Source organism: Streptopelia decaocto (assembly GCF_964273445.1).
Source record: "Streptopelia decaocto genome assembly, chromosome: 1".
In the NCBI taxonomy this organism is placed as follows: Eukaryota; Metazoa; Chordata; class Aves; order Columbiformes; family Columbidae; genus Streptopelia; species Streptopelia decaocto.
Genome location: NC_138663.1, coordinates 60,979,182 through 60,991,209, shown reverse-complemented (window position 1 = coordinate 60,991,209; position 12,028 = coordinate 60,979,182). Strand labels below are relative to the sequence as shown.

The 12,028-nt window shown below is 39.6% G+C and overlaps 1 protein-coding gene across 3 annotated transcripts in view; it reads left to right on the top strand.

Moving 5' to 3' along the window:
- DGKI (diacylglycerol kinase iota) overlaps positions 1 to 12,028 on the top strand; it is a gene marked incomplete at its 5' end in the record, with an annotated part of 215,395 nt that overhangs the window by 177,609 nt on the left and 25,758 nt on the right. For all 3 annotated transcript variants that reach the window (XM_082064302.1, XM_082064301.1, XM_082064303.1), the window contains one exon: positions 7,604 to 7,629. In XM_082064302.1, the coding sequence (XP_081920428.1) occupies positions 7,604 to 7,629 (26 nt within the window). The remainder of the gene's footprint in view (positions 1 to 7,603; positions 7,630 to 12,028) is intronic.

The window sequence follows — 12,028 nt, the reverse complement described above, 5'->3', positions numbered from 1 at the left end:
AAACCATATCCGAAACTCCCATTACAAGCTTTGTTCTCTTTAATTACTCTATAGCAGGGATGTAAAGGACTCAGCAATTCTAGTCTGCCTAGGATTATAGAAGGACTTGTGTGTTATGCACATTCACTGAGTTTTTTTTTTAAAGATGGCAAGCAAGCAAGGATTACTTAGTGTTTAGCACCTGTGAAAATCAGGCCATTTATTTATGAATATAATTGTAAGAATGTGTTTCTAAAGGAATTCCTGTGTTTGTCTCTCTTCTCCCAGAACCCCTAAAGGCTATTACCAGGAGTCACTGTTTTACTTTGTGGTAACAAACACACTAATTAAGGTGGCTTCTAGATTGTTTAGAAACCCAGACTAGCCTAAGATTATTTGAGTTGTGTCTTGACATCCCAAGCAACTGATGTGTTTCATCTCCATTCAACCTTTTCTTTGGGTTAATTAAAAAGTTAAAGTCACAGCAAAATGACATCTGGCTTAACGTTTTTCTGGAAAAAGTAAAAGTACACAGGTACATCCACAGGTCAGATGCTTTGTTACCTAATTGCACCTAAAATCTAGTTTTGCTTTTCATGTAGGAAGTTAAGGCAGTGCATATACCCAGTTCCTTTAGTGCCTGTCCAAGGTCTTTTTGTGCAGCTTTTATTAAAGAGCTTTTTCAAACAGCATCCAGTCCCTTGACAGTCTTTTGTTTCACCTAGATGTTACATGCTATGGCTGGGTCTTGCTTTATATTTTTAGAGTTAGAACCACAATAGCTACTGCCTTTCTCCCCTGAAATTTGTCAAGCAATTAACAGGTAGGTCAGTGAGAATTTTTAAAATTTAGTTCAGATCTGGAAATCAAAGAATAGTGTTTCAAAGAGGCTTGGGTCAGGCCCTCTTCAAAATGAATTTCTTATAATTTGGTGTCATGTGATGATAAGAGAAAGAGAGGCCAAGTATTTAAATAAAACAAAACAACAACCCATGATCACCCAACAGTCATCCTGCTGATCATCTGAAAATACCTTCTTTTTTTCAAGGAAATAATGAGCGACCTTTCTTAGGCCATACTTTGAGCTTGATTCCAAGGTTGAACTATCTTTTGCATGATGAACATCTTAGAACATTTCTCTCTCTTTTTCTTTTAATACTAAAAAGAAAAAATAAAATCAAGGTTAAGCATATTTGGTTTACATCTTATTTTGCAAGAAAATATTTTATTCTCTTGTTTAATAGCAATTCCCAGGCAACTCCTCTGGGTGTCAGTACAACTTCAGGTATAGCTGCATTGTGGTGTTCCAAGCCTTCATTCAAAGCATTTGACAATGGACAAAGAAATGCAGCAAATAAAAAGTTGAACTGTAATGAGAAAAAATATAGAACAATATAAGAGACACAGACGTGCCTAAGACACAGGAAGGAATACATCTGAGCTGCCCTTGTTTTCCTAAGAAACCCCAAACCACATTCCTGTATGTTGGAGTGCTTCTGAACAGCCTGAAGCAATGTTTCATTTGCAGGTAGAGACTGAGGCTACAGAAGGCAGGCAAAAAAAGTGCCAGAAAAAGTACTGAACTTTCCCTTTGGCAGAATTAAAAAAAAAAAAAGGATCTCCAGACTGCCCATACAGATTAACAGGACATGTCTGAATGGATTTCTGCAAAATAATAAATACCTTGCATGGAATGTTTTAGATTCAGGCAGCATTGGTGGTCAGTGTTGTCCCACATGTATGAGAGAGTACGGCCATTGTCTATGAGAAATATTTGGGAGGGAAGAATGGCAGAAAAGCTGGGATAGTAGAAGCAGGAAGCTTTGTAGACTTGTAGAACTGCAGAAAAATTTAGCTTGGGAAAGACCTCTGAAGGTCATCTAATCCAAACCCCTGCTCAAAATAGGTCCAGTTAGATGAACTTGTTCAGAGCCTTGTCCAGATGAACTTTGAATATCTACAAAGCTGGAGATTCAGCAATCCCTCTGCACAACCTGTTCCTCTGTTCAATCACCTACATGGTGAAAAACATTTTCCTAATATGCAAGCTGAATTTCCTATATCCCATCTTGTGACTGTTCTTTCTCCTCTTCCTTCTTCAAGCAGACTCTGGCTATCTTATTTATACCTTCCTGTTAGGTAGCTGAAGGCAGGAATAAGATTTTCCCTGAGCCTTCTCTTCTTTCTACATGAATCCAGCTCCCTCAGCCTCTCTTATAGGTCTCTCCTTAGATGCCTTCATCATCTCTGCAGCCCTTTGCAGAACTCAGTCCAATTTGTCGATGTCTGTCCTGTTTTCAAGTCTCACAAGAGTGGAGAATATGGTAAAAATAACTTCCATCTACCTTATGGTTGTGCTCTTGCAAATACAGCCCAGTATGTCATTGGAATTTGCTGTCCCAGGGAATTCTGCTGACTGGTGTTCAACTTGTACTCTGCTAACACCCTGCATCCTTTTCTTCAAAGCTGTTTTTCAGCTGTTAGGGCCCTTAGCCTGTCTTATTGCATGGCTTTAATCCTCTCAAAGTGCAGAACTATGCATTTGGCTTTGTTGAACTTGCTAGGTTGCTGCTAACCCGCTTCTCCAGCCTGCCAAGGTCACTCTGAATTGGGTATGTAGAGGGTCAAAGCAGAAGTGTGAGGCAGCTCTCAGTAATTCTTAGGCTTTTATTTTTTGTCAAGTGCTATGGCAGAAAAGGGTGATTCCCAGGCTGAGCATTATCTTTAACTCTTATTGGCTGCCTCCAAGTAGGAGATGTTAAGCGATAAGCAAGCAGTTTCACCTTTCTGCTAGTAAGATACGAGGCACTGTGTGCAGCTGGGGCTGCAGAGAACTCACCAGTCGCAGAGGTGTTGATGCAGATTGCTGAATGAGGGGGTTTCCTCACGTATATTTTAAAAATACTTCATGTGCTAGAAAATTCCTTTGATTACAATCAGACAATCTATGAATAAATCCCATTAGGGGTGCCACTTTTGGTTCTGAAGAAGTACACACGCAAAATGAGAAGGAAGGGGTTTAATCTGAAAGCTCTTTCCCTTCCCTAATCACAGGCAGCTGTCGTCAGACTGAATTAGAAAGTTTGCAAAAATACCTTGCTTAAGCAGGGAAAATGGGGAACGGTCATAAAAACCAGTGGAATTGCTGCACACAGATTGTTATTTGGCCTTTAAATTGTAAATGGCTGGTTTAAAATAGGCCTAGTGCAGATGGTTTCTGCTACAGGTTTATTGATTAAAATTGCTGCTTTTTACATCAGCTCCAGGTTTGTTTCTCCAGAGGCTTTTGTCTTCATGAATAATGTACCCATTTGCTGAAATTTTGTTAGAATTCATCTGCTGGAGGCTGGTTGTATTTCTCTAAGTTCCTAAGCCTCAGGTTGACTAAGCTCAAAATTGTGACAGTCCCTGCCCTTCTCTCCTCAGAAATGAATATTCCCTCTTCCACCCTTCCAGTGCTGAATAAATCTATTGCTTGCAAATTGAAGAGTACACTTGGGAACAGCTGTGAGTGTTTGTTTCTTTGGGGAAGGCTTACATGAAGCTGAAGGCTGTTTTGGCTATACTGGGGATTAGATATTTGCCAGCAATTGGTCCAAAGCCTGTAAGAGGGAGTGGAAAAATTCCAGTGAGCTTTGGATCAGACCAGTAACTCCAAGGCACAGTGCTGTTTCAGGTGGGTACGTCTCATGTCTTCAGTTTCTTAAGTCTTCTAATTTGCTGGCAGCATCTAGCGAATGTATTAGGAAGGGCTTTTTACATTATTATTCAGGCTTTTTAATGCATTTCTAAATATTTGTAACTAATTTCTCGGGAGATCCTTCTGCATTTTCTGTTAAGCACAAAAGTTAGTACTTTGCTTGCTCAGGGAGCGTTGGAACAGGCAATGTGCAGCTTCCCCTTGCAGACTGAGGCTTGCAAGTGTTGTTATGTCTTCTGAGTAGAGGCTGCCACTCTGCAACAGGAGGAAAACAATACGGCGGGACCTATAGTGAAAGGAAGAGTACAAACAGCATGGAAAGAAAATGGAGGTGATAACATACTTCTCCTCCTCCCTTCTGATCCCCTTCTCTATTGTCATAGTAATATTTGTCTTCCTCTTAAATAGTCACTACAACAATAGCTCTTCATAAAGCATCTGTCAAGCCAGGGCAGGAGAAAAGTCAGATTAATGCCTTTGGTGAAAAATATTTGAAATTGGTCTTTTCTTTAGCACTTATGCATGGGAAAAGGGCATTGTTGGTGGTAGAACTAATTTAATCTCGAGATTCTGGAAAAGTAGCCAGTCACAGACAATCTGGCCTGTCTTTACTCTCTCAGGGAGGTGGGGGAGTGATGAGCCTTTCTTTCTACAAGTTGATTTTACACCAAGATAAAAACAGAAAAAAAGTAATAGTTGATATAAAAAATAAGTTATTCCACTCAGAAATGGCCAAGAACAGGATATGGCAGTGCCTGAACTTTTTTCTCAACACCTTCAGGCTTTGATTAATTTTGTTTAACCAAATTAAAATATCTTCAAGATTTAATTTGGCAAAGTGTTTTGACTCAGGTGGGACCACAGATGTTAACAGCCTATTAGTTCTTTTGATATATCTCTGACTTGTGTCTACTTTTTTTTTTTTTTTTTTAAGGCATGCAGCTTGTGAGAATGATGACTTGCTTCTTTCTGACAGTCAAACACAGAGCTAAAATCACACTCAGAGGGCAGCTGCTGGGTGCTAGATAGATGGTTACTGTGTGGACATTAGTAGCTGAGAATCCTCCATTCTCCAGACACCTGTGTGGTGACGAGTGCTGCCACAGTGTATCCCTCACACTTCTTACAGACCTGAGAGAAAAATGTGTGACTGGAAATATGAGCATCCATTGATTTTTTTTTTTTTTTTTGCTGTCAAGGAAAGTCCCCCGTGGCTGTGTGGTGAGTGTATGTGGTTTAGAGCAGGTCATTAGACTTCCTTTTTCTTCCCCCTTAGAGCCTGTCATAAGCATGGGCTAGACCAGACAGTGCATAAAATGCCCAACACTATTAGCGTGGACTTTTCAGAAGCCTCACTTCCTTATATCATAGTTACAAGCAAGATTCCCCTTGGAGTAGTGAGGCCAGTACTTGAACGGCTTGGAAAACCACCCCCCTACTAAAACGTATGGCCTGAAATTGTAGGAGAATGTTGAAAGTCCTCTCCACTCTTTGCCAAAACACTTCATGTCAGTAATGGAACAAAAGAAGCCCAGTTTACTGCTAATTGCAACAGTAGTACCTGTTAGACTTCTTTCTGTTCCACCACTGTGTTCAAGGCATGCAACAAAGGTACATGGCAGTAGTATTTTGAAAAATACATACTAATTTTGGGCACACTAAATATGAATAAACATATTTTTCATTCCTCCCTTCAGTGTTTCAATTGAGAACGTTGTGGTATTCTAATAGTGTCTCTCCTGTTGTTGATGCTTTAAGGCACTAATTACATCTGTTTTACCAGGCATAAAGAAGAGTCAAATTATAGGATAATCTGTAGTGTTTATTTTATTGTTTCAAATAAAGATCTGAAAGGTGATGAAACTGTGCAATCAAGAAACAAAACAAAGGAGTAAATTCTGTTGGTGCTGTGGAATACTGCATTAACAATGAATGGAGAGCCAGGATATGTAAACTAAGGAACCTGGCATGACTCCTGCACATAAAAATATTTTTAAGTACCTAAAAATTTGCACCTCTTGATATGGCCCATTCTGCACTGTTTAGCCTTGTAGGAAACATGGTGTGTTGAGGTTTGACCTTTGGAAGGGCTTCTGCCAGGGGTTGTGGGGGAAGGGCTGTAACTAACTGGTCAAAGCAGTGGGACAGAGTCCTAATGATGCCTGCTAATCCTCCGGCTACCTTCGTTCCTACTGTATTTCCACAGACATGGCTAAAGTGCAAGGGCAGAGCTGGCCTGGTTGGCAGCATAGCAAGATACATGCCTAGGATGTTCAGCAGTAATCAGAGGATTTAATGGGAGTAGCAGATTAATTAATTTTCATGCATACAGATACATTGGCTTCTTGCACAGTCAGAATCTTAATTAGGCAATCACATTTTTTCCTTTCACAGTGACCATTGCTCCAGCTGTGCTGTAACTCTTTCCTCTTCTTTGCAAATCTCTCTCTTTTTTAAAAATAAAACTTTGCATACATTAGGAAAGTTTCCTTCCTTTCTCTTCTTTCCATCTTTCCTATTTGAACCTACATATTTGCATATCTGCTTCTGATTTCCTATAATCCTTCAATCTTCATTTTCAGACACCTGTTAAGGAATGAGAACATGACACCATCCTCAGTTCCTTTATGCCTCCAAATCCAGAGTTTTTAACCCTTTTTCAACCCCTTTCCCCTGCTGACTCAGTTAAATATACATGTGCTCTTTTCTTTGTTCCTTCTTTTGCCTTCGTTCCTCTGTGGCTGCTTCAATTATGTCAGCTCTGACATGTTTTCTGGCAACAATAACATTTTTAAAACTTTTGTAATTTTTTTTTTTTTTTTTTGTACCTTGGTGAAAAGTTAAATATATCTTGGAAAGGAAGCATGAGTTGTCCCATTCACTGCAGGAACAAACTCCTTGTTGCCTGTCTGGGAAGGCTATACATGTGATTGAAAATATTTGTTGAGGAAGTGCTGAGACAATAGTCCAATCCACTCTCTGTTATTAATCTGGTCTAAACAACCAAGGAACATCCCAGGTTGGGCTGTATAGTTAGCTCTGGTTTTGTGAAGTGAAGCTACTGCAGCAAAGGGGAAAATGGAGGGCAAATACTTTAAACCTCTTTATTTTCCTTTGTTGTGGGTGCCGACCAAAATTGTGAGGAGTGTGATCCTGAGTGATGGGAGCTGTGACACAAATCTCTGGAATTCAGTGAGGCCCTTCTGTTCATCAACAGGGGCACTGAGAAATCCCTTACATTTTATAACCCCTCATTCTCTTGGAGCATTATCAAAGCCACCAGTCAGGGTATCCTGTACTTCTTGGGTTGCTGTTGTTATGTTGTTTTTTGCTGTACTTACATCTGTCCAGACTATTTTTTTTGTTTGTCTTTTCTGTTTATGTTGCTTTTATGAAGATGGCATGAACTGGTATTAATTATGACTAGTGTTTTATGCTCTCTACCACATTGACTTATGAAAAATGGCCACCTTAATGACTGCAAGTTCCTCTGAACTATAATTTCCTCAGCCACCCCTAACTGTGAGGTTTCCTCCTGGCCCACACTTAATTATTGTGCCTTCAATAATCTGTGAAGGATCAGGACTTTCTGAACAGTAATGTCAGCTATTTTCAGCAGGAACAGTAGTAGATAAGTTCTTTGCCAAGTACCCACAGAAACTCTTGGCGTGTGTGCTCAACAGTGCTGCTGTCAGCTGCCTTATGGACATGACAACATATGGCCACTCTGGTCTGCAGAACCTCCTCTCTATCTCTGTCCTTTTCTGCTCTTTTCTCTTCAGATGCCTTCCAGACCTCCCTTCTAAGTTAGCCCAAGAATAAACCCTTCCAATTCCTTCATACTCTGTTCCCCACACTGACACTGAACCTTATTTGTGGCCTTTCCAAACCAAAGGTTGACCGGACTTTGTTGTTTTATTCCAGGTCACCAGTCTCTTCAGAAGATCAAGGTAAGATACATTTTATGGATATTAATAGCACATTAAAACTGACACTAACTGTAAGCCATGTTTCAACACAGTTGTTGTGGATAAAAATGACTGTATAAAAATGAAACTTTGATGTTGTTCAAATCTTGTTCACCTTTTAGGGCTGGCAGAAGTTAAGACTGTGTTAAGTTATTTGTAAACTGAATCTTGCTCAAGAAAACTGAACTGTTGCAAGTGTTTGCAATTTATTCACACAACTGCATAGGGTTTCACCTAGGAACAATTATGTGTGGGCTTAAAAGATGATATATGGGTTTTATGAACATGAGCTGATCTTTTATGACTTTTATATGTTAGCACCTTTGTAGCAGAGGTGAGTGGATTGTGTTTAAAGGCTTGAACCCAAGCTATCTTGGGTCAACGCTAAAATAAGTTTGGTAGTATGGTATGGAATTTAGTGCCACTAGGAGCTTCTCGTGGCTTGAGTACCAAGAGCTGCAGGTTATGGTAACATGCTGGTTCTGGAGGAGACTGAAGGGTCTGATCTTTCCCTGTGGACTAAAGAGGGAGTTTGCAGTAAGTCACTGGTTAATAACTATTGCCAACTTAGGTGCTTAGAGCTAGGTGATATAAATATTTCTCTAGAGTACATTAAAGTATCTTTGTGTTGGTGCTGAAATCCAGAGACATACCACAAGTGAGGTTGTAATTGCACTGGAAGAGTTGCACAAGGAATGGGAAAAATTGAGGGGAGATTAACTGAGAGGGGAAAGTTCAGCATGTAGCTCTGAATCTGGAATATTATTTTGGACCACTGAAGAAGAAAACAATCAATTTTCTTCTGGCATTCGATTTGTATGCAGTTACAAAATCAGTAAAATTTCTAGACAGTACGATAAGTCTTATTCAAGAATGGTCCAGATGGGGAATAGTAAAGTATGTCACTGAAGAATGTTCCTTTGGAGTGTGGAATGACGAGTTAGGTATCAACCTATATTGTCCTTGGCTCCAGCCAATATCTTTTTACTCCTGTATAGTGGCTGTCAATCATATGGTCATTAATAAATTACCTTCCTAGTAAAGAAATTTATAAAGAAAGCCATAGAAGTGGACAGACAAGTCAGACCAAAGATATATCTAGGCCATCTAGTCCATTCCTAGTGTCTGATAATAGTAGATCCCCTGAGCATGAGAACTGCAGAAGTATACAGTTTGAAATTCGTGGTGAACCCTATCAATTTCCCAGTGTAGCCTCTCAATTTCCCATGATTTACAACTCACTGACTTTGTGAACCTGAGGCAGTTTTCTTGCTTAATAGTTCATCTGCTTCTTACCATGACCACAGCTTCTTAATATAAGGTATGGGAGACTTGGAGAAGTTAACTGTTTACCCCATTTCTCAAACCGTCAGATGAAATTTGAAAACATTATGGTCTAATGCACTGTTTCAAGACCTGGACTCAAGCTGTTTGGCAGTGCATAAGCTTGTTAGTGATAGACTTCTTTTGCTTTTTCATTTCACTTGAATTCAGTATATTGCTCCACTATTGTCTATTAATGGAACAGCACACAGTGTAAATGTATTTCCTTGTGTATCTTAAAACTTTAGTATTTCCTGCCATCATAATGCTGTCCTTCTTTCTACTATTTTTATACTGTTCCAGTTTTTCACAAAATCTTCCTGTTTTCTGTCTACCATCTGTTGCCAGAGTCTGGCTTTTCAGGTTTGATAAACTCTCTTAATAACATCTTTCTTTCTTTGCTTTCTCCCATAAGAATCCTCTTCTGAAATGCAGAGTGAAAGATCTATGTTCCCTTGACCAATTGGTGATGTGACAGTGCTAGTTATTAGAAGTTTCACGTGGTTCATTAGAAGTTTCAAGATTTGTCATCCATGTAAATATGTAAGAGCTTCTCTCAAACACAAAAGATTTCACATGCCCCAGTGACTTTTCAAAAAGAGAGGTCTAATACTTGGATCTCCTCTCTACTGCTATGCCACACACAGACCATGCTAAATGAGCACAGTACTAGAAAGAAAACATGGCAAAAGTGCTGTAGCACTACCTACTTTGAACCCAGGTGCTTCTCAGTCCACTTTATGCATATGTGGAACTACCTCAATTTAGTCTTGGATCTGAATTCTCTTATCTAAATGAAAAAGACAGGGTCCAGGTGAGAGCTGAAAACTTATCTCTGAATTGCCTGTCTTTTACAGCATTTATGCAAACCTCTCTTGCTATATTTTTCTTGGAGCAGGTATCCAGGAGTCAGTTTTGAGCCTCTCATTTGAATTAATAATCAGTAGTCCACTGTGTGCCTATTCAAGATGTTAAACATTTGTGTGTAGTTTTATAAGGCAATAATGCTTTGGGGTGCATTTTAGGGCAAGATTTAACTGTAGAATAACCTACTCTCACTGGCATCACTCTATATCCTGTGTTTCAGCTGTTCTTCCATATTATGGGACACCTTTCTAGCGCTGATTTTCTGGTGGTGTGATGTGTTGACCATTACTGAGAAAAGGCACTTTCTCTGTTGCGTTGGATCTTTTGTTTTAATTTCCCATTTGGTTTCTGATCTTTGTTTTGTCTGCTTTAATCTTCAATCCTCATTTTTTCTTCTACTGTTTCTCTCTGTTTTTTTTCTTTCCATCATCCTTATCTTCCTTTTCAAATGCCTCTTTCCCCTTGACCATGAGGTGTCATTCTGCATATATTCTTGTGTTGTGCCTCCTCACTTTGGTTTCTGAGTGTCTGGCTTCTCCTCAGTGTGGACTGCCTGCTTCATGCATTAATTGCAAGCAGTAGCTGTAGCATCTGTAGTGTAGCAACAGAGCTGCTACCAGAATTAGCATCTAATGTGGGTGGCACTTTCATAAATTTTTGACAGGACAATGCATTATCCTGTCTTGAAGAGGGGGTAAGGATAAAGCACCATCTGTCTGGGACTGGGCATCTACTGAATAATTGTAACAGCACACAATTCTCCTTGCTGTGGACATGTGTTAAAGGCACCTTTATCAGTTACAAAAAAGAGATATTTTAGTTGCTACAGAAAGGAAAATGGTACTGATAGAAAATTCCAAACTTCAAAAGAAAAAAAAAAAAACAAATGTCTTAAAGATTTTAGAAGGTTTGTGGCTTTGTTCTTGGTACTTAGGACATAACTAAAACATTAAATCCATTCTCTTCTTTCTTTTTTTTTTTTTTTTTAATTAAAAAACCCTAATAAGCAAACACAAAAAAGAGCAGACAAGCCCCTTAACCCCTAAATTCCCTGACTGAAAAAGTGGAACATTCTAAGTAAATACCAAAGCATAATAGTTTAGACAGGGTATTAGGGTGATGTCAGTGGCAAATGAAATGGAAGGGCTACCTGTTCAGTCAGGTGAGCCCTGGTGCAGTGACATGCCCTGCAGCCTTGGAAGATGATGGTCTTTCTTTCAGTGTTGGGACTAGCTGAGAGTCAACAATGGGCAAGTCACAGGATCACGGAAGACTTGGTGGATGTCATGAGGGAGAAAACAGGCAGCTCTCCTGCTAGTGAGTGGTACCACCTGTTGTATTTTCACTTCATAAAAATCCTGGTATTTTACGCTCAGGAGGGCTGAAGCTGTTGGACCCTACTGCTTCAGATCATATAAGAGGTTATTGAAAGAAACCATATCCATTGTTTCTAGAGCAGGTGTGATACTGTGATGGGAATGCAGACTTCTAGTACATTCCCTGGCCAGTACAGAGTCATTCCCTGATTATTGCTGAGTGAATGTTTGAGGTTTACCAAACCCTTGCTTCATGCAGCGCCTTTCAGTACTGTACTGTGTGTATGCAAGATCATGCCCTGCCCACTCTTATTCACAGCTGACCTGCAGAAATCTGTCTACAAACTTTCCGATCCTAATGCATTGAATAATATTCTTACATTTTACTTTTGTCTAGCTTCATCTAGGTTATCTTTACCATTCTTTGGTTAGCCTTTGTACCTGAGTTGACTGTTCTTCATCGCCACCTGAGCAACTGAGGGAAATGTTCTTAAAAATGAATATGAGTTCTATTGCCATTTCCATCTTCTGAAAAAAAAAAAAAATACCAACCAACTCTTGCGTCATGTGTGAACACTGGCAGGTTATTTATGTAAAGGCAACTTGCAGCTGATGCAGCTCAATATTTGTCTGCCAAACCTTGCCTTTGATGGAACTACTCAAAGTTTTAAGTGGCTATACTAATGCATCTCAAGCAGAAGTCAACCCCAGTGCTTAGTTCTTACACAGCTGGGTTGCATTCTGATCCAGAGACAGGAGATTCCAAGTATCTATGTCTCTGGTGTCTTGTCCTTCTTGTTTCTCCATAAACCCATGAAAGTGGGCTTTTTGACTTGTTTGTTTCTCGCAGACATGCTTTTTTGCTGCATGGCGTG